We start from the raw sequence: 22,500 nt of genomic DNA on the forward strand, positions 1-22,500 counted from the left end.
CTCCAGTCCCGATGTCCTTCCCAGGCTGCATCTCTACATCAGAGTAGTCCCCCTGCTCATTCAGCTCCTGGATAGAAACCCACAGCTCAATACGACGAGACACCTCACTCCACCTGCAGGGACAAATCACATTGGACTTATTTGTCACACATTCATTAGTCACATGTGCCGAATACAGCAGGTGTAGACCTTACCGTGAAATGCTTCCTTACAAGCCCTTACTTACACACAACAAGCATGTGACGGGTGAGTGTGTGTGTGTGTGGTGCATGCCTTCATGTATCCTTGAGATTATACACATATGCATGTGCTCTACACACTGTGTGTGTACCTGTCTCGTAGTGTGCGTGTCTTGGCCAGCAGTGCGTCCAGCTCCCAGAGAGAGCGTCCGTTTCCGGCACAGCGGTGACCCCACACCTCGATGGCCAGCGCCCCGTCTGCGATGAACTCTAAAAACTCCTCTGTCACATGGATCACATAGTCCTACACACAGAGATATACTATATCAAACATCAACGATGAGCAGATCACATAGTCCTACAGACAGAGATACTATATCAAACATCAACGATGAGCAGATCACATAGTCCTACACACAGAGATACTATATCAAACATCAACGATGAGCAGATCACATAGTCCTACACACAGAGATACTATATCAAACATCAACGATGAGCAGATCACATAGTCCTACACACAGAGATACTATATCAAACATCAACGATGAGCAGATCACATAGTCCTACACACAGAGATACTATATCAAACATCAACGATGAGCAGATCACATAGTCCTACACACAGAGATACTATATCAAACATCAACGATGAGCAGATCACATAGTCCTACACACAGAGATACTATATCAAACATCAACGATGAGCAGATCACATAGTCCTACACACAGAGATACTATATCAAACATCAACGATGAGCAGATCACATAGTCCTACACACAGAGATACTATATCAAACATCAACGATGAGCAGATCACATAGTCCTACACACAGAGATACTATATCAAACATCAACGATGAGCAGATCACATAGTCCTACACACAGAGATACTATATCAAACATCAACGATGAGCAGATCACATAGTCCTACACACAGAGATACTATATCAAACATCAACGATGAGCAGATCACATAGTCCTACACACAGAGATACTATATCAAACATCAACGATGAGCAGATCACATAGTCCTACACACGGAGATACTATATCAAACATCAACGATGAGCAGATCACATAGTCCTACACACGGAGATACTATATCAAACATCAACGATGAGCAGATCACATAGTCCTACACACAGAGATACTATATCAAACATCAACGATGAGCAGATCACATAGTCCTACACACAGAGATACTATATCAAACATCAACGATGAGCAGATCACATAGTCCTACACACAGAGATACTATATCAAACATCAACGATGAGCAGATCACATAGTCCTACACACAGAGATACTATATCAAACATCAACGATGAGCAGATCACATAGTCCTACACACAGAGATACTATATCAAACATCAACGATGAGCAGATCACATAGTCCTACACACAGAGATACTATATCAAACATCAACGATGAGCAGATCACATAGTCCTACACACAGAGATACTATATCAAACATCAACGATGAGCAGATCACATAGTCCTACACACAGAGACACTATATCAAACATCAACGATGAGCAGATCACATAGTCCTACACACAGAGATACTATATCAAACATCAACGATGAGCAGATCACATAGTCCTACACACAGAGATACTATATCAAACATCAACGATGAGCAGATCACATAGTCCTACACACAGAGATACTATATCAAACATCAACGATGAGCAGATCACATAGTCCTACACACAGAGACACTATATCAAACATCAACGATGAGCAGATCACATAGTCCTACACACAGAGATACTATATCAAACATCAACGATGAGCAGATCACATAGTCCTACACACAGAGATACTATATCAAACATCAACGATGAGCAGATCACATAGTCCTACACACAGAGATACTATATCAAACATCAACGATGAGCAGATCACATAGTCCTACACACAGAGACACTATATCAAACATCAACAATGAGCAGAAACATGAGAATAATGTGACATATGGGCCCTGGTCTAAAGTAGTCAGCTATATAGGGAACAGACTGCCATTTGGGACGCACACATATTCCAACCAGAATCCTCAGCGTCAGTGTCAGCCAACAGAGGATGATGTGAAATAACTTTTCTAAAATTCATTGGTTTTCCAGAAATCCCAGTTGAAGAGTCCTGAAATCAGGACGGGATCAGGAGGAAATCCAGATTCCTCCAATAGGGATTTCTGGAAAACGTGGGAATTTGAGTAAAGTCCCCATAATGTTGTAACACTATGTTCCCTACCTTGCAGTGGTCGAAGCGGACGGTGAACTGGGCGTCGGGGGTGCGGGGCGTGGTGGGCGTGTCTGGGCTGACCATGGGCGGGGCCACTGTAGGCTCCGCCCCCTCCCAGAAGGTGTACTGGCAGAAGACGAAGTTGGACAGGTTGACAGGCAGCCCCGTGGCCTCCCTGATACGCACCTGTAGTAGAAAAACACCATGAAGAAGATGACCTTATTGTCCAATCTACACAGATCCACTGTTCTCCTGTTTATTCCACATCCTCCGAAAGACACACAGACACATACTGAGGAGTTCTATATACTGAGGAGTTCTATATACTGAGGAGTTCTATATACTGAGGAGTTCTATATACTGAGGAGTTCTATATACTGAGGAGTTCTATATACTGAGGAGTTCTGCATACTGAGGAGTTCTATATACTGAGGAGTTCTGCATACTGAGGAGTTCTATATACTGAGGAGTTCTATATACTGAGGAGTTCTATATACTGAGGAGTTCTGCATACTGAGGAGTTCTATATACTGAGGAGTTCTATATACTGAGGAGTTCTATATACTGAGGAGTTCTATATACTGAGGAGTTCTATATACTGAGGAGTTCTATATACTGAGGAGTTCTATATACTGAGGAGTTCTGCATACTGAGGAGTTCTATATACTGAGGAGTTCTGCATACTGAGGAGTTAGAACAGAGGACAGTTCTATATACTGAGGAGTTCTACATACTGAGGAGTTCTACATACTGAGGAGTTCTACATACTGAAGAGTTCTACATACTGAGGAGTTCTACATACTGAGGAGTTAGAACAGAGGACAGTTCTACATACTGAGGAGTTCTACATACTGAGGAGTTCTACATACTGAGGAGTTCTACATACTGAGGAGTTCTACATACTGAGGAGTTAGAACAGAGGACAGTTCTACATACTGAGGAGTTCTACATACTGAGGAGTTCTACATACTGAGGAGTTCTACATACTGAGGAGTTAGAACAGAGGACAGTTCTACATACTGAGGAGTTCTACATACTGAGGAGTTCTACATACTGAGGAGTTCTACATACTGAGGAGTTAGAACAGAGGACAGTTCTATATACTGAGGAGTTCTACATACTGAGGAGTTCAACATACTGAGGAGTTCTACATACTGAGGAGTTCTACATACTGAGGAGTTCCACATACTGAGGAGTTCCACATACTGAGGAGTTCTACATACTGAGGAGTTAGAACAGAGGACAGTTCTACATACTGAGGAGTTCTACATACTGAGGAGTTCTACATACTGAGGAGTTCTACATACTGAGGAGTTCTATATACTGAGGAGTTAGAACAGAGGACAGTTCTACATACTGAGGAGTTCTACATACTGAGGAGTTCTACATACTGAGGAGTTCTACATACTGAGGAGTTCTACATACTGAGGAGTTCTATATGCTGAGGAGTTCTACATACTGAGGAGTTAGAACAGAGGACAGTTCTACATACTGAGGAGTTCTATATACTGAGGAGTTCCACATACTGAGGAGTTCTACATACTGAGGAGTTCTATATACTGAGGAGTTCTATATACTGAGGAGTTCCACATACTGAGGAGTTCTATATACTGAGGAGTTCTACATACTGAGGAGTTCTACATACTGAGGAGTTCTATATACTGAGGAGTTAGAACAGAGGACAGTTCTACATACTGAGGAGTTCTACATACTGAGGAGTTCCACATACTGAGGAGTTCTACATACTGAGGAGTTCTACATACTGAGGAGTTAGAACAGAGGACAGTTCTACATACTGAGGAGTTCTACATACTGAGGAGTTCTATATACTGAGGAGTTCTACATACCGAGGAGTTAGAACAGAGGACAGTTCTACATACTGAGGAGTTCTACATACTGAGGAGTTCTACATACTGAGGAGTTCTACATACTGAGGAGTTCTACATACTGAGGAGTTAGAACAGAGGACAGTTCTACATACTGAGGAGTTCTACATACTGAGGAGTTCTACATACTGAGGAGTTCTACATACTGAAGAGTTCTATATACAGAGGAGTTCTACATACTGAGGAGTTCTATATACAGAGGAGTTCTACATACTGAGGAGTTCTACATACTGAGGAGTTCTATATACTGAGGAGTTCTACATACTGAGGAGTTAGAACAGAGGACAGTTCTACATACTGAGGAGTTCTACATACTGAAGAGTTCTACATACTGAGGAGTTCTACATACTGAGGAGTTCTACATACTGAGGAGTTAGAACAGAGGACAGTTCTACATACTGAGGAGTTCTACATACTGAGGAGTTCTACATACTGAGGAGTTCTATATACTGAGGAGTTCTACATACTGAAGAGTTCTACATACTGAGGAGTTCTACATACTGAGGAGTTAGAACAGAGGACAGTTCTACATACTGAGGAGTTCTACATACTGAGGAGTTCTACATACTGAAGAGTTCTATATACAGAGGAGTTCTACATACTGAGGAGTTCTATATACAGAGGAGTTCTACATACTGAGGAGTTCTACATACTGAGGAGTTCTATATACTGAGGAGTTCTACATACTGAGGAGTTCTACATACTGAAGAGTTCTACATACTGAGGAGTTCTACATACTGAGGAGTTCTACATACTGAGGAGTTAGAACAGAGGACAGTTCTACATACTGAGGAGTTCTACATACTGAGGAGTTCTATATACTGAGGAGTTCTACATACTGAGGAGTTCTACATACTGAGGAGTTCTACATACTGAGGAGTTCTACATACTGAGGAGTTAGAACAGAGGACAGTTCTACATACTGAGGAGTTCTACATACTGAAGAGTTCTACATACTGAGGAGTTCTACATACTGAGGAGTTCTACATACTGAGGAGTTCTACATACTGAGGAGTTCTACATACTGAGGAGTTAGAACAGAGAACAGTTCTATATAGTGAGGACTTAGAACAGAGAACAGTTCTATATAGTGAGGAGTTAGAACAGAGAACAGTTCTATATAGTGAGGAGTTAGAACAGAGAACAGTTCTATATAGTGAGGAGTTAGAACAGAGAACAGTTCTATATAGTGAGGAGTTAGAACAGAGGACAGTTCTATATAGTGAGGAGTTAGAACAGAGAACAGTTCTATATAGTGAGGAGTTAGAACAGAGAACAGTTCTATATAGTGAGGAGTTAGAACAGAGAACAGTTCTATATAGTGAGGAGTTAGAACAGAGAACAGTTCTATATAGTGAGGAGTTAGAACAGAGAACAGTTCTATATAGTGAGGAGTTAGAACAGAGAACAGTTCTATATAGTGAGGAGTTAGAACAGAGAACAGTTCTATATAGTGAGGAGTTAGAACAGAGAACAGTTCTATATAGTGAGGAGTTAGAACAGAGAACAGTTCTATATAGTGAGGAGTTAGAACAGAGAACAGTTCTATATAGTGAGGAGTTAGAACAGAGAACAGTTCTATATAGTGAGGAGTTAGAACAGAGAACAGTTCTATATAGTGAGGAGTTAGAACAGAGAACAGTTCTATATAGTGAGGAGTTAGAACAGAGAACAGTTCTATATAGTGAGGAGTTAGAACAGAGAACAGTTCTATATAGTGAGGAGTTAGAACAGAGAACAGTTCTATATAGTGAGGAGTTAGAACAGAGAACAGTTCTATATAGTGAGGAGTTAGAACAGAGAACAGTTCTATATAGTGAGGAGTTAGAACAGAGAACAGTTCTATATAGTGAGGAGTTAGAACAGAGAACAGTTCTATATAGTGAGGAGTTAGAACAGAGAACAGTTCTATATAGTGAGGAGTTAGAACAGAGAACAGTTCTATATAGTGAGGAGTTAGAACAGAGAACAGTTCTATATAGTGAGGAGTTAGAACAGAGGACAGTTCTATATAGTGAGGAGTTAGAACAGAGAACAGTTCTATATAGTGAGGAGTTAGAACAGAGGACAGTTCTATATAGTGAGGAGTTAGAACAGAGGACAGTTCTATATAGTGAGGAGTTAGAACAGAGAACAGTTCTATATAGTGAGGAGTTAGAACAGAGAACAGTTCTATATAGTGAGGAGTTAGAACAGAGAACAGTTCTATATAGTGAGGAGTTAGAACAGAGAACAGTTCTATATAGTGAGGGAGTTAGAACAGAGAACAGTTCTATATAGTGAGGAGTTAGAACAGAGAACAGTTCTATATAGTGAGGAGTTAGAACAGAGAACAGTTCTATATAGTGAGGAGTTAGAACAGAGAACAGTTCTATATAGTGAGGAGTTAGAACAGAGAACAGTTCTATATAGTGAGGAGTTAGAACAGAGAACAGTTCTATATAGTGAGGAGTTAGAACAGAGAACAGTTCTATATAGTGAGGGAGTTAGAACAGAGAACAGTTCTATATAGTGAGGAGTTAGAACAGAGAACAGTTCTATATAGTGAGGAGTTAGAACAGAGAACAGTTCTATATAGTGAGGAGTTAGAACAGAGAACAGTTCTATATAGTGAGGAGTTAGAACAGAGAACAGTTCTTATAGTGAGGAGTTAGAACAGAGAACAGTTCTATATAGTGAGGAGTTAGAACAGAGAACAGTTCTATATAGTGAGGAGTTAGAACAGAGAACAGTTCTATATAGTGAGGAGTTAGAACAGAGAACAGTTCTATATAGTGAGGAGTTAGAACAGAGAACAGTTCTATATAGTGAGGAGTTAGAACAGAGAACAGTTCTATATAGTGAGGAGTTAGAACAGAGAACAGTTCTATATAGTGAGGAGTTAGAACAGAGAACAGTTCTATATAGTGAGGAGTTAGAACAGAGAACAGTTCTATATAGTGAGGAGTTAGAACAGAGAACAGTTCTATATAGTGAGGAGTTAGAACAGAGAACAGTTCTATATAGTGAGGAGTTAGAACAGAGAACAGTTCTATATAGTGAGGAGTTAGAACAGAGAACAGTTCTATATAGTGAGGAGTTAGAACAGAGAACAGTTCTATATAGTGAGGAGTTAGAACAGAGAACAGTTCTATATAGTGAGGAGTTAGAACAGAGAACAGTTCTATATAGTGAGGGAGTTAGAACAGAGAACAGTTCTATATAGTGAGGAGTTAGAACAGAGAACAGTTCTATATAGTGAGGAGTTAGAACAGAGAACAGTTCTATATAGTGAGGAGTTAGAACAGAGAACAGTTCTATATAGTGAGGAGTTAGAACAGAGAACAGTTCTATATAGTGAGGAGTTAGAACAGAGAACAGTTCTATATAGTGAGGAGTTAGAACAGAGAACAGTTCTATATAGTGAGGAGTTAGAACAGAGAACAGTTCTATATAGTGAGGAGTTAGAACAGAGAACAGTTCTATATAGTGAGGAGTTAGAACAGAGAACAGTTCTATATAGTGAGGAGTTAGAACAGAGAACAGTTCTATATAGTGAGGAGTTAGAACAGAGAACAGTTCTATATAGTGAGGAGTTAGAACAGAGAACAGTTCTATATAGTGAGGAGTTAGAACAGAGAACAGTTCTATATAGTGAGGAGTTAGAACAGAGAACAGTTCTATATAGTGAGGAGTTAGAACAGAGAACAGTTCTATATAGTGAGGAGTTAGAACAGAGAACAGTTCTATATAGTGAGGAGTTAGAACAGAGAACAGTTCTATATAGTGAGGAGTTAGAACAGAGAACAGTTCTATATAGTGAGGAGTTAGAACAGAGAACAGTTCTATATAGTGAGGAGTTAGAACAGAGAACAGTTCTATATAGTGAGGAGTTAGAACAGAGAACAGTTCTATATAGTGAGGAGTTAGAACAGAGAACAGTTCTATATAGTGAGGAGTTAGAACAGAGGACAGTTCTATATAGTGAGGAGTTAGAACAGAGAACAGTTCTATATAGTGAGGAGTTAGAACAGAGGACAGTTCTATATAGTGAGGAGTTAGAACAGAGAACAGTTCTATATAGTGAGGAGTTAGAACAGAGAACAGTTCTATATAGTGAGGAGTTAGAACAGAGAACAGTTCTATATAGTGAGGAGTTAGAACAGAGAACAGTTCTATATAGTGAGGAGTTAGAACAGAGAACAGTTCTATATAGTGAGGAGTTAGAACAGAGAACAGTTCTATATAGTGAGGAGTTAGAACAGAGAACAGTTCTATATAGTGAGGAGTTAGAACAGAGAACAGTTCTATATAGTGAGGAGTTAGAACAGAGAACAGTTCTATATAGTGAGGAGTTAGAACAGAGAACAGTTCTATATAGTGAGGAGTTAGAACAGAGAACAGTTCTATATAGTGAGGAGTTAGAACAGAGAACAGTTCTATATAGTGAGGAGTTAGAACAGAGAACAGTTCTATATAGTGAGGAGTTAGAACAGAGAACAGTTGTATATAGTGAGGAGTTAGAACAGAGGACAGTTCTATATAGTGAGGAGTTAGAACAGAGAACAGTTCTATATAGTGAGGAGTTAGAACAGAGGACAGTGATGGCAGCAACCCTCCAGGACCCAGACAGACAGTACTAGTGTATGAGACGTACCCTGCAGGTGAGTCTCCTGGCCATGTGGACCATCTCTCCCTGACTGTCCATGACATCGTAGATGCTGCTCTCGCTGGAGTTCTCTGATGAGTCATCTCCTCCCTCCAGCCGCTCCGGCACCGCCCCGCCGACACGCACCAGCTCTACGTGGAGCCTGCCGGCTACCTGTCACACACCAGGGGGTACAGACCACATCAACACACCTCAGTACAGACCTAAACAGGTCCAGAGTACAGACAGAGAAGGAGGTACAGACCACATCAACACACCTCAGTACAGACCTAAACAGGTCCAGAGTACAGACAGAGAAGGAGGTACAGACCCAGCACATCAACACACCTCAGTACAGACCTAAACAGGTCCAGAGTACAGACAGAGAAGGAGGTACAGACCCAGCACATCAACACACCTCAGTACAGACCTAAACAGGTCCAGAGTACAGACAGAGAAGGAGGTACAGACCCAGCACATCAACACACCTCAGTACAGACCTAAACAGGTCCAGAGTACAGACAGAGAAGGAGGTACAGACCACATCAACACACCTCAGTACAGACCTAAACAGGTCCAGAGTACAGACAGAGAAGGAGGTACAGACCCAGCACATCAACACACCTCAGTACAGACCTAAACAGGTCCAGAGTACAGACAGAGAAGGAGGTACAGACCCAGCACATCAACACACCTCAGTACAGACCTAAACAGGTCCAGAGTACTGACAGAGAAGGAGGTACAGACCCAGCACATCAACACACCTCAGTACAGACCTAAACAGGTCCAGAGTACAGACAGATTAACACCAAGTTCCCCAGAAGCCATTTCAATATCCTGGTAGCAGCATGTGGTCAGATACATATTGAGAACAAGCAATCACATTTCTTTAGTAACTTAACAGACTCTTATCCAGAGACTTACAGGACCAATCACATTTCTTTAGTAACTTAACAGACTCTTATCCAGAGACTTACAGGACCAATCACATTTCTTTAGTAACTTAACAGACTCTTATCCAGAGACTTACAGGACCAATCACATTTCTTTAGTAACTTAACAGACTCTTATCCAGAGACTTACAGGACCAATCACATTTCTTTAGTAACTTAACAGACTCTTATCCAGAGACTTACAGGACCAATCACATTTCTTTAGTAACTTAACAGACTCTTATCCAGAGACTTACAGGACCAATCACATTTCTTTAGTAACTTAACAGACTCTTATCCAGAGACTTACAGGACCAATCACATTTCTTTAGTAACTTAACAGACTCTGATCCAGAGACTTACAGGACCAATTAGGGTTGAGTATCTTGCTCAACAGCACAGTGACAGATTTTTCACCTAGTCAGCTCGGGGATTCGAACCAGCAACCTTTCGGTTACTTGCCCTACCCTCTTAATCACTAGACCAGGGTTTCCCAAACTCAGTCCTGCCCTCCAGCATTACACAGCTGATTCAAATAACCAACTCATCCTCCGACTAGGATGATTTGAATCAGCTGTGTAGTGCTAGGGTGAAACCACAACGTGTACCCAGTGGGGCCCCAGGACCCAGTTTGGGAAACCCGGCGCTATGCTACCTGCCAACCCAGCAAGGAACTGAAGAACTTCCATGTAGCTGATAACTACACAATCCCACTGTATCATTACCATCGTTAATCATTACTAAACCTCCTTAAGTGAGATGTCTGTGTATGTGTGTGTGTGTGTGTGTGTGTGTGTGTGTGTGTGTGTGTGTCTGTGTGTGTGCATTCCTCTGAGTGTGTGTGTGTGTGTGTGTGTGTGTGTGTGTGTGCATTCCTCTGTGTGTGTGTGTGTGTGTGTGTGTGTGTGTGTGTGTGTGTGTGTGTGTGTGTGTGTGTGTGTGTGTGTGTGTGTGTGTGTGTGTGTGTGTGTGTGCATTCCTCTGAGTGTGTGTGTCACAGGAGGCTGTTGAAGGGAGGACGGCTCATAATAATGGCCGGAACGAATCAAATGGAAACCATGTATTTGATACCATTCCACTGATTCCACTCCAGCCATTAGCACGAGCCTGTCCTCCCCAATGAAGGTGCCACCAACCTCCTGTGGTGTGTGTTGTTCTCTCACCTCCCCCTGCTGGCTGATGATAGGAACAGCGTACTGTAGTCTGATATCATGGAAAAGACACTCCAGAAAGACGTTGGCCACTCCTATCAGGTTGTGGTTCTCCTGAGCTTCATAGAAGGACTCACTGTGCTGCTTGTGGTTGTTCAGCTTGGTATTCTGATACATGATACAAACACACACCTGAAAACTTCACCCATCATCCAATTATCATCTTCATCACTGAGAAACAATACTTTCACTCCCACAATCACTTCCAGCAGTGTCTCCCCTCGGAACATTATCCCTTCTAACCCTCCCCTCTCTCTCCTCCCCTCTCTCTCTCTCCTCCCCTCTATCCCCCCTCCTCCCCTCTATCTCCCCTCTCTCCTCCCCTCTATCTCTCTCCTCCCCTCTATCTCTCTCCTCCCCTCTCTCTCTCTCCTCCCCTCTATCTCCCCTCTCTCTCCTCCCCTCTCTCTCTCCTCCCCTCTATCCCCCCTCCTCCCCTCTATCTCCCCTCTCTCCTCCCCTCTATCTCTCTCCTCCCCTCTATCCCCCCTCCTCCCCTCTATCTCCCCTCTATCTCCCCTCTCTCTCCTCCCCTCTATCCCCCTCTCTATCTCCCCTCTCTCTCCTCCCCTCTATCTCTCTCCTCCCCTCTATCCCCCCTCCTCCCCTCTATCTCCCCTCTCTCTCTCTCCTCCCCTCTATCCCCCTCCTCCCCTCTATCTCCCCTCTCTCCTCCCCTCTATCTCTCTCCTCCCCTCTATCCCCCCTCCTCCCCTCTATCTCCCCTCTCTCTCCTCCCCCTCTCTCTCTCTCCTCCCCTCTATCCCCCCTCCTCCCCCTCTATCTCCCCTCTCTCCTCCCCTCTATCTCTCTCCTCCCCTCTATCCCCCTCCTCCCCTCTATCTCCCCTCTATCTCCTCCCCTCTATCTCCCCTCTCTCTCCTCCCCTCTATCCCCCCTCTCTATCTCCCCTCTCTCTCCTCCCCTCTATCCCCCCTCTCTCTCCCCTCTCTCTCCTCCCCTCTATCTCCCCTCTCTCTCCTCCCCTCTATCCCCCCCTCTCTCCTCCCCTCTATCCCTCCTCTCTTCTCCCCTACTCTCTCATCATCCCTCTTTCCTCCCCTCCTCTCTTCTCCCCTACTCTCTCTATCTCCCCCTCTCATCATCCCTCTTTCCTCCCCTCCTCTCTTCTCCCCTACTCTCTCTATCTCCCCCTCTCACCATCCCTCCCCATCTCCCCTCTCACCATCCCTCTCTTTCCTCCCCTCCTCTCTCTATCTCCCCCTCTCATCATCCCTCTCTCTCATCTCCTCCTCCCCGTTCCTCCTCTCCCCTTCCTCTCACCGTGTCCTCAGCTCCCTCCTTCCAGTCTCTGTAGTGGTCTCTCATGTCCACTAGTTTGTTCTCCAGCTTGTCGATGGTCCAAACCTGTGTCTCCTTGCCTTTCCACCTCACCTGGATGGCTGGTTCACTCACTATGGCTCCACGCTGAACCAAGACACACTGACTCTCAAGGTGCTATAATGTACTGAACAAACTTCTACAAATGACAGTATTTCTGTGTACACGTTATCATATTAATGATACAACACAATCAGACCGTTCCTTCAGCTTTTTCTCATTGTACACTATGTAGATGACTAAACATGACACATCACTGATAACGTGTGTGTGTGTGTGTAGAAGTGCATGCAGAGGTTGGTCACCTTGCGGTTGGCACTGAGGTTAGCTGCAGGGATCTGGAGGGTGACCTGGTAGTCAGTCAGTTTGTTCATCTCCTTTGCCAGGAAGTTGGCCTCTCTCACCAGGGTGTTTGCCTTCACAACCTGCTCCTTCAGCCTGGACAGACTCTGTCGAAACAGCTCGTCCCTGAAACACACACACAGGAAATACAGAGAGACCATTCACACCTGTGACTGTGATCCAAACAGGTTGCTTACAACTTCATTGCGTGTGTGTGTGTGTGTGTGTGTGTGTGTGTGTGTGTGTGTGGGTATTCCCTTCACCTCTCCTCAGTCCAGGGGCGTATCTTGCTGTGGTGTGATGGTGTGTGTGTGGGGAAGGTGAGGCGGTCGCTGCTGGATCGCTGGTGCTGATTGGTCCTCTCAGGAGACAGCTGTTGCCGTAGTGACTCCAGCTCTCTCTCGTACATCATCCTCTGTTCCTCCAGCGCCGTGCGCTTCTCCTCCAGGTACTGCTTCTCTAACACCTGGACCACGTTCTGCATGGGATCTATAGGAGAGATACCATACTGTTAATACATACTGCTTCTCTAACACCTGGACCACGTTCTGCATGGGATCTATAGGAGAGATACCATACTGTTAATACATACTGCTTCTCTAACACCTGGACCACGTTCTGCATGGGATCTATAGGAGAGATAGCATACTGTTAATACATACTGCTTCTCTAACACCTGGACCACGTTCTGCATGGGATCTATAGGAGAGATACCATACTGTTAATACATACTGCTTCTCTAACACCTGGACCACGTTCTGCATGGGATCTATAGGAGAGATACCATACTGTTAATACATACTGCTTCTCTAACACCTGGACCACGTTCTGCATGGGATCTATAGGAGAGATACCATACTGTTAATACATACTGCTTCTCTAACACCTGGACCACGTTCTGCATGGGATCTATAGGAGAGATACCATACTGTTAATACATACTGCTTCTCTAACACCTGGACCACGTTCTGCATGGGATCTATAGGAGAGATACCATACTGTTAATACATACTGCTTCTCCAACACCTGGACCAATAGGAGAGACAGGAGACAGAGAAGTTCCAGACTCTTAAAAGTCAATCTGTGTTTCACTGACTTATACTTTAAGTACATGTATCAGATGGTCTGTAACAGATGGTCTGTACCAGATGGTCTGTACCAGATGGTCTGTACCAGATGGTCTGTATCAGATGGTCTGTACCAGATGGTCTGTACCAGATGGTCTTTACTAGGTGTGAGTGTAGTGGTGAGTGTAGTGGTGTGGTGTGGTGTGTGTGTAGTGATGTGTGTAGTGTAGTGGTGTGTGTGTGTAGTGATGTGTGTAGTGATCATTGACTCAGTGGGTTTTGTCCAACATGTCTCTGGACCTACTCACTGCCACAGTCATACTCTGGACCTAGTTTTGTCCCATGGAATAAATGTTGTACATCTTAATGTTTTTCCTCATAATCCTGGACTATCGGACCACCATTTTATTACGTTCGCAATTGCAACAAATAATCTGCTCAGACCCCAACCAAGGAGCATTAAAAGTCGTGCTATTAATTCTCAGACAACCCAAAGATTCCTTGATGCCCTTCCAGACTCCCTCCGCCTACCCAAGGACGTCAGAGGACAAAAATCAGTTAACCACCTAACTGAGGAACTCAATTTAACCTTGCGCAATACCCTAGATGCAGTTGCACCCCTAAAAATGAAAAACATTTGTCATAAGAAACTAGCTCCCTGGTAAACAGAAAATACACGAGCTCTGAAGCCAGCATCTAGAAAATTGGAACGGAAATGGCGCCACACCAAACTGGAAGTCTTCCGACTAGCTTGGAAAGACAGTACCGTGCAGTATCGAAGAGACCTCACTGCTGCTCGATCATCCTATTTTTCCAACTTAATTGAGGAAAATAAGAACAATCGTACATTTCTTTTTGATACTGTCGCAAAGATAACTAAAAATCAGCATTCCCCAAGAGAGGATGGCTTTCACTTCAGCAGTAATACATTTATGAACTTCTTTGAGGAAAAGATCATGATCATTAGAAAGCAAATTACAGACTCCTTTTTAAATCTGCGTATTCCTTCAAAGCTCAGTTGTCCTGAGTCTGCACAACTCTGCCAGGACCTAGGATCAAGGGAGATACTAAAGTGTTTTAGTACTATATCTCTTGACACAATGATGAAAATAATCATGGCCTCTAAACCTTCAAGCTGCATACTGGACCTTATTCCAACTAAACTACTGAAAGAGCTGCTTCCTGTGCTTGGCCCTCCTATGTTGAACATAATAAACGGCTCTCTATTCACAGGATGTGTACCAAACTCACTAAAAGTGGCAGTAATAAAGCCTCTCTTGAAAAAGCCAAACCTTGACCCAGATATTATAAAAAACTATCGGCCTATATCGAATCTTCCATTCCTCTCAAAAATGTTTGAAAAAGCTGTTGCGCAGCAACTCACTGCCTTCCTGAAGACAAACAATGTACATGAAACGCTTCAGTCTGGTTTTAGACCCCATCATAGCACTGAGACTGCACTTGTGAAGGTGGTAAATTACCTTTTAATGATGTCAGACCGAGGTTCTGCGTCTGTCCTCGTGCTCCTAGATCTTAGTGCTGTTTTTGATACCATCGATCACCACATTCTTTTGGAGAGATTGGAAACCCAAATTGGTCTACATGGACAAGTTCTGGCCTGGTTTAGGTCTTATCTGTCGGAAAGATATCAGTTTGTCTCTGTGAATGGTTTGTCCTCTGACAAATCAACTGTAAATTTCGGTGTTCCTCAAGGTTCCGTCTTAGGACCACTATTGTTTTCACTATATATTTTACCTATTGGTGATGTCATTCGAAAACATAATGTTAAATTTCACTGCTATGCGGATGACACACAGCTGTACATTTCAATGAAACATGGTGAAGCCCCAAAATTGCCCTCGCTAGAAGCCTGTGTCTCAGACATAAGGAAGTGGATGGCTGCAAACTTTCTCCTCTTAAACTCGGACAAAACAGAGATGCTTGTTCTAGGTCCCAAGAAACAAAGAGATCTTCTGTTGAATCTGACAATTAATCTGGATGGTTGTACAGTCGTCTCAAATAAAACTGTGAAGGACCTCGGCGTTACTCTGAACCCTGATCTCTCTTTTGAAGAACATATCAAGACTGTTTCAAGGACAGCTTTTTTTCCATCTACGTAACATTGCAAAAATCAGAAACTTTCTGTCCAAAAATGACGCAGAAAAATTAATCCATGCCTTTGTTACTTCTAGGTTGGACTACTGCAATGCTCTACTTTCCGGCTACCCGGATAAAGCACTAAATAAACTTCAGTTAGTGCTAAATACGGCTGCTAGAATCCTGACTAGAACCAAAAAATTTGATCATATTACTCCAGTGCTAGCCTCCCTACACTGGCTTCCTGTTAAGGCAAGGGCTGATTTCAAGGTTTTACTGCTAACCTACAAAGCATTACATGGGCTTGCTCCTACCTATCTTTCCGATTTGGTCTTGCTGTACATACCTACACGTACGCTACGGTCACAAGACGCAGGCCTCCTAATTGTTCCTAGAATTTCTAAGCAAACGGCTGGAGGCAGGGCTTTCTCCTATAGAGCTCCATTTTTATGGAATAGTCTGCCTACCCATGTGAGAGACGCAGACTCAGTCTCAACCTTTAAGTCTTTACTGAAGACATATCTCTTCAGTAGGTCCTATGATTAAGTGTAGTCTGGCCCAGGGGTGTGAAGGTGAACGGAAAGGCTGGAGCAACGAACCGCCCTTGCTGTCTCTGCCTGGCCGGTTTCCCCTCTTTCCACTGGGATTCTCTGCCTCTACCCCTATTACAGGGGCTGAGTCGCTGGCTTACTGGTGTTCTTCCATGCCGTCCCTGGGAGGGGTGCGTCACTTGAGTGGGTTGAGTCACTGACGTGGTCTTCCTGTCTGGGTTGGCGCCCCCCTTGGGTTGTGCCGTGGCGGAGATCTTTGTGGGCTATACTCAGCCTTGTCTCAGGATGGTAAGTTGGTGGTTGGAGACATCCCTCTAGTGGTGTGGGGGCTGTGCTTTGGCAAAGTGGGTGGGGTTATATCCTACCTGTTTGGCCTTGTCCGGGGGTTTCATCGGATGGGGCCACAGTGTCTCCTGACCCCTCCTGTCTCAGCCTCCAGTATTTATGCTGCAGTAGTTTACGTGTCGGGGGGCTAGGGTCAGTCTGTCACATCTGGAGTATTTCTCTTGTCTTTTCCGGTGTCCTGTGTGAATTTAAATATGCTCTCTCTAATTCTCTCTTTCTCTTTCTTTCTTTCTCTCTCTCGGAGGACCTGAGCCCTAGGACCATGCCTCAGGACTACCTGGCTTGATGACTCCTTGCTGTCCCCAGTTCACCTGGCCGTGCTGCTGCTCCAGTTCCAACTGTTCTGCCTGCAGCTATGGAACCCTGACCTGTTCACCGGACGTGCTACCTGTCCCAGACATGTTGTCCCAGACCTGATGGAACCCTGACCTATTCACCGGACGTGCTACCTGTCCCAGACCTGCTGTTTTCAACTCTCTAGAGACAGCAGGAGCGGTAGAGATACTCTCAAAGATCAGCTATGAAAAAGCCAACTGACACTTACTCTTGTGTTACTGACTTGTTACACCCTCGACAACTACTATGATTATTATTATTTGACAATGCTGGTCATTTATGAACATTTGAACATCTAGGCCATGTGCTGTTATAATCTCCACCCGGCACAGCCAGAAGAGGACTGGCCACCCCTCATAGCCTGGTTCCTCTCTAGGTTTCTTCCTAAGTTTTGGCCTTTCTAGGGAGTTTTTCCTAGCCACCGTGCTTCTACACCTGCATTGCTTGCTGTTTGGGGTTTTAGGCTGGGTTTCTGTACAGCACTTTGTGATATCAGCTGATGTAAGAAGGGCTATATAAATACATTTGATTTGATTTGTAGTGTAGTGGTGTGTGTGTGTGTGTAGTTAAATCTTTATTTTTATTTTAACAGGGAAAACAGACTGAGACCTGGATCTCTGTTACGGCTGTGCCCTGTGTAAACATGTTGACATGTACAGTTCTAGACATACAGACAAGAACATTTCAAACATACAAAACAAAGACACAATTCAACAGAAACAATCACAGACAACATCATATTGATCTTCCATAACATGTTTAAAATGGGCAAGGGACACCAGAGTGTCTAACTTAAGTTGGATCTGCAGTTTGTTCCATAAATAAGGTACAAAGGAACTGAAGGCAGTCCTACCCAACTCTGTGGAGACCGTAGGAGTCTCTAATGTAATCCACATCTGTGATCTGGTTTTAAAATTAGTATATCTAGTGGAAATGAATGATGATATATATGGAGGTAGTTTTAAAAGAAGTGCTTTATAAATAAACAAGAGAGCATGTTGCTCTCGCCTCACAGATAGAGAGGCCCAACCCACATGTTGATATAGGATACAGTGATGAGTTTTGTAACTATCACCCGTGATAAACCTGAGTGCACAATGGTAAATAGCATCCAGTGGTTTTAATGTGTTTGCCGATGCATATAGATAATATCACCATCATCTAAAACGGACATAAAAGTAGCCTGCACAATTTGTTTTCTATTTACGGAGGACAGACAAGCCCTGTTTCTGTAAAGGAACCCTATCTTGAATTTGAGGTTTTTTCCCAATTCAGTAACATGTTTTTTAAAAGATAACCTATCATCTAACCATACCCCTAAGTATTTATATGCAGAGACCTGTTTGATTTGAGTACCATCCAAGTTAGTGATTACAAAAGTGTTTCTAACTGAGAGTTTAGACCTATAAAAAAACATGACATTTGTTTTCTTAGCGTTTTAAACAAGTTTAAGCTGTAAAAGAGACCCCTGTAGTATCCTAAAATGTGTGTAGTGTAGTGTAGAGTAGTATAGTGGTGTGTGTGTGTAGTGGTGAGTTTAGTGTAGTGATGTGTGTAGTGTAGTGGTGTGTGTGTGTAGTGTAGTGGTGTGTGTAGTGTAGTGGTGTGCGTGTGTAGTGGTGTGTGTGTGTAGTGGTGAGTTTAGTGTAGTGGTGTGTGTGTAGTGTAGTGGTGTGTGTGTGTAGTGTAGTGGTGTGTGTGTATAGTGGTGTGGTGTGATGTTTGTGTGTGTAGTGATGTGTGTAGTGTGTGTGTGTAGTGTAGTGGTGTGTGTGTGTGTAGTGATGTGTGTAGTGTAGTGTATAGTGGTGTGTAGTGTAGTGGTGTTTGTGTGTAGTGGTGAGTTTAGTGTAGTGATGTGTGTAGTGTAGTGGTGTGTGTGTGTGTAGTGTAGTGGTGTGTGTGTGTAGTGGTTTGTGTTGTGTAGTGGTTTGTGTTGTGTAGTGGTGTGTTTAGTATAGTGGTGCATGTACTGGTGTGTGTGTGTAGTGTAGTGGTGTGTGTATTGTAGTTGTGTGTGTGTGTGGTGGTGTGTGTTTAGTATAGTGATGTGTGTTGTGTAGTGTAGTGGTGTGTGTGTAGTGCTGTGTGTTTAGCAAAGTGATGTGTGTGTGTAGTGTGTGTGTAGTATAGTGATGTGTGTTGTGTAGTGTGTGTGTAGTATAGTGATGTGTGTGTGTGTGTAGTATAGTGATGTGTGTTGTGTAGTGTGTGTGTAGTATAGTGATGTGTGTGTGTAGTGTAGTGGTGTGTGTGTAGTGTAGTGTAGTGGTGTGTGTGTAGTATAGTGATGTGTGTGTAGTGTGTGTGTAGTATAGTGATGTGTGTGTAGTGTGTGTTTAGTATAGTGATGTGTGTGTTTAGTATAGTGATGTGTGTGTTTAGTATAGTGATGTGTGTGTGTTTAGTATAGTGATGTGTGTTGTGTAGTGTAGTGGTGTGTGTGTAGTGTAGTGTAGTGGTGTGTGTGTAGTATAGTGATGTGTGTTGTGTAGTGTGTGTGTAGTATAGTGATGTGTGTGTGTAGTGTGTGTGTAGTATAGTGATGTGTGTGTAGTGTGTGTGTAGTATAGTGATGTGTGTGTAGTGTGTGTTTAGTATAGTGATGTGTGTGTTTAGTATAGTGATGTGTGTAGTGTAGTTGTGTGTGTATTGTAGTGGTGTGTGTTGTGTAGTGTGTGTGTAGTATAGTGATGTGTGTAGTGTAGGGTGTGTTTAGTATAGTGATGTGTGTAGTGTAGTGGTGTGTGTTTAGTATAGTGATGTGTGTAGTGTAGTGGTGTGTGTAGTGTAGTGGTGTGTGTATTGTAGTGGTGTGTGTTGTGTAGTGTAGTTGTGTGTGTATTGTAGTGGTGTGTGTTGTGTAGTGTAGTGGTGTGTGTAGTGTAGTGGTGTGTGTAGTGTAGTGGTGTATGTAGTGTAGTGGTGTGTGTAGTGTAGTGGTGTGTGTAGTGTAGTGTAGTGGTGTGTGTAGTGTAGTGGTGTGTGTAGTGTAGTGGTGTGTGTAGTGTAGTGGTGTGTGTAGTGTAGTGGTGTGTGTAGTGTAGTGTAGTGGTGTGTGTAGTGTAGTGTAGGGTGGTGTGTAGTGTGTGTAGTGGTGTAGTGTGAGTGTAGTGGTGTGTGTAGTGTAGTGGTGTGTGTAGTGTAGTGGTGTGTGTAGTGTAGTGGTGTGTGTAGTGTAGTGGTGTGTGTAGTGTAGTGGTGTGTGTGTGTGTGGTGATGTGTGTAGTGTAATGTAGTGTAGTGGTGTGTGTAGTGTAGTGGTGTGTGTGTGGTGGTGTGTGTAGTGTAATGTAGTATAGTGGTGTGTAGTGTAGTGGTGTTTGTGTGTAGTGGTGAGTTTAGTGTAGTGATGTGTGTAGTGTAGTGGTGTGTGTGTGTAGTGTAGTGGTGTGTGTGTGTAGTGGTTTGTGTTGTGTAGTGGTTTGTGTTGTGTAGTGGTGTGTTTAGTATAGTGGTGCATGTACTGGTGTGTGTGTGTAGTGTAGTGGTGTGTGTATTGTAGTTGTGTGTGTGTGGTGGTGTGTGTTTAGTATAGTGATGTGTGTTGTGTAGTGTAGTGGTGTGTGTGTAGTGCTGTGTGTTTAGCATAGTGATGTGTGTGTGTAGTGTGTGTGTAGTATAGTGATGTGTGTTGTGTAGTGTGTGTGTGTATAGTGATGTGTGTATGTAGTATAGTGATGTGTGTGTGTAGTATAGTGAGTGTGTGTGTAGTATAGTGATGTGTGTGTGTAGTATAGTGATGTGTGTGTGTTTAGTATAGTGATGTGTGTTGTGTAGTGTAGTGGTGTGTGTGTAGTGTAGTGGTGTGTGTGTAGTATAGTGATGTGTGTGTGTTTTGTATAGTGTTGTGTAGTGTAGTGGTGTGTGTGTGAGTGTAGTGTAGTGGTGTGTGTGTAGTATAGTGATGTGTGTTGTGTAGTGTGTGTGTGAGTATAGTGATGTGTGTGTGTAGTGTGTGTGTAGTATAGTGATGTGTGTGTAGTGTGTGTGTAGTATAGTGATGTGTGTAGTGTGTGTTTAGTATAGTGATGTGTGTGTTTAGTATAGTGATGTGTGTAGTAGTTGTGTGTGTATTGTAGTGGTGTGTGTTGTGTATGTTGTGTGTATGTGTGTGTGTGTGTAGGGTGTGTTTAGTATAGTGATGTGTGTTGTGTAGTGGTGTGTGTTTAGTATAGTGATGTGTGTAGTGTAGTGATGTGTGTAGTGTAGTGGTGTGTGTAGTGTAGTGGTGTGTGTATTGTAGTGGTGTGTGTTGTGTAGTGTAGTTGTGTGTGTATTGTAGTGGTGTGTGTTGTGTAGTTGTGTGTGTATTGTAGTGTTGTGTGTTGTGTAGTGTAGTGGTGTGTATTTAGTATAGTGAGTGTGTGTTGTGTAGTGGTGTGTGTATTGTAGTGGTGTGTGTTGTGTAGTGTAGTTGTGTGTGTATTGTAGTGTTGTGTGTTGTGTAGTGTAGTGGTGTGTATTTAGTATAGTGATGTGTGTAGTGTAGTTGTGTGTGTATTGTAGTGGTGTGTGTTGTGTAGTGTAGTTTGTGTGTGTATTGTAGTGTTGTGTGTTGTGTAGTGTAGTGGTGTGTATTTAGTATAGTGATGTGTGTTGTGTAGTGGTGTGTGTATTGTAGTGGTGTGTGTATTGTAGTGGTGTGTGTAGTATAGTGATGTGTGTGTGTGTGTAGTGTGTAATAGGTGGTGTGTGTGTAGTATAGTGATGTGTGTGTGTGTAGTGGTGTGTGTGTAGTATAGTGATGTGTGTGTATGTGTGTGTGTGTGTGTGTAGTATAGTGGTGTGTGTAGTGTAGTGGTGTGTGTAGTGTAGTGGTGTGTGTGGTAGTGTAGTGGTGTGTGTGGTGTAGTGGTGTGTGTAGTGTAGTGGTGTGTGTAGTGTAGTGGTGTGTGTAGTGTAGTGGTGTGTGTGGTGTAGTGTAGTGGTGTGTGTGGTGTAGTGATGTGTGTAGTGTAGTGGTGTGTGTGGTGTAGTGGTGTGTGTGGTGTAGTGGTGTGTGTAGTGTAGTGGTGTGTGTGGTGTAGTGGTGTGTGTAGTGTAGTGGTGTGTGTAGTGTGGTGGTGTGTGTAGTGTAGTGGTGTGTGTGGTGTAGTGGTGTGTGTAGTGTAGTGGTGTGTGTAGTGTAGTGGTGTGTGGTGTAGTGGTGTGTGTAGTGTAGTGGTGTGTGTAGTGTAGTGGTGTGTGTAGTGTAGTGGTGTGTGTAGTGTGGTGGTGTGTGTAGTGTAGTGGTGTGTGTAGTGTGTGGTGTAGTGGTGTGTGTAGTGTAGTGGTGTGTGTAGTGTAGTGTAGTGGTGAGTGTAGTGTAGTGGTGTGTGTAGTGTAGTGGTGTGTG

The 22,500-nt window shown here is 43.3% G+C and overlaps 1 protein-coding gene across 1 annotated transcript in view; it reads right to left on the reverse strand.

Annotated features, from left to right (window-relative positions):
- The window catches only part of LOC106596042 (kinesin-like protein KIF13A), a 298,962-nt gene that overhangs the window by 54,869 nt on the left and 221,593 nt on the right, over positions 1-22,500 (reverse strand). The window contains 8 exon segments of the mRNA XM_045719221.1: positions 1-113; positions 332-483; positions 2,437-2,613; positions 8,950-9,114; positions 11,036-11,191; positions 12,368-12,511; positions 12,730-12,892; positions 13,030-13,255. The exon segment at positions 1-113 is cut by the window's left edge and continues 20 nt beyond it. Coding sequence (XP_045575177.1) covers positions 1-113; positions 332-483; positions 2,437-2,613; positions 8,950-9,114; positions 11,036-11,191; positions 12,368-12,511; positions 12,730-12,892; positions 13,030-13,255 — 1,296 coding nt within the window.

The sequence above is a fragment of the Salmo salar genome, chromosome ssa05, assembly GCF_905237065.1.
Source record: "Salmo salar chromosome ssa05, Ssal_v3.1, whole genome shotgun sequence".
Classification (NCBI taxonomy): Eukaryota; Metazoa; Chordata; class Actinopteri; order Salmoniformes; family Salmonidae; genus Salmo; species Salmo salar.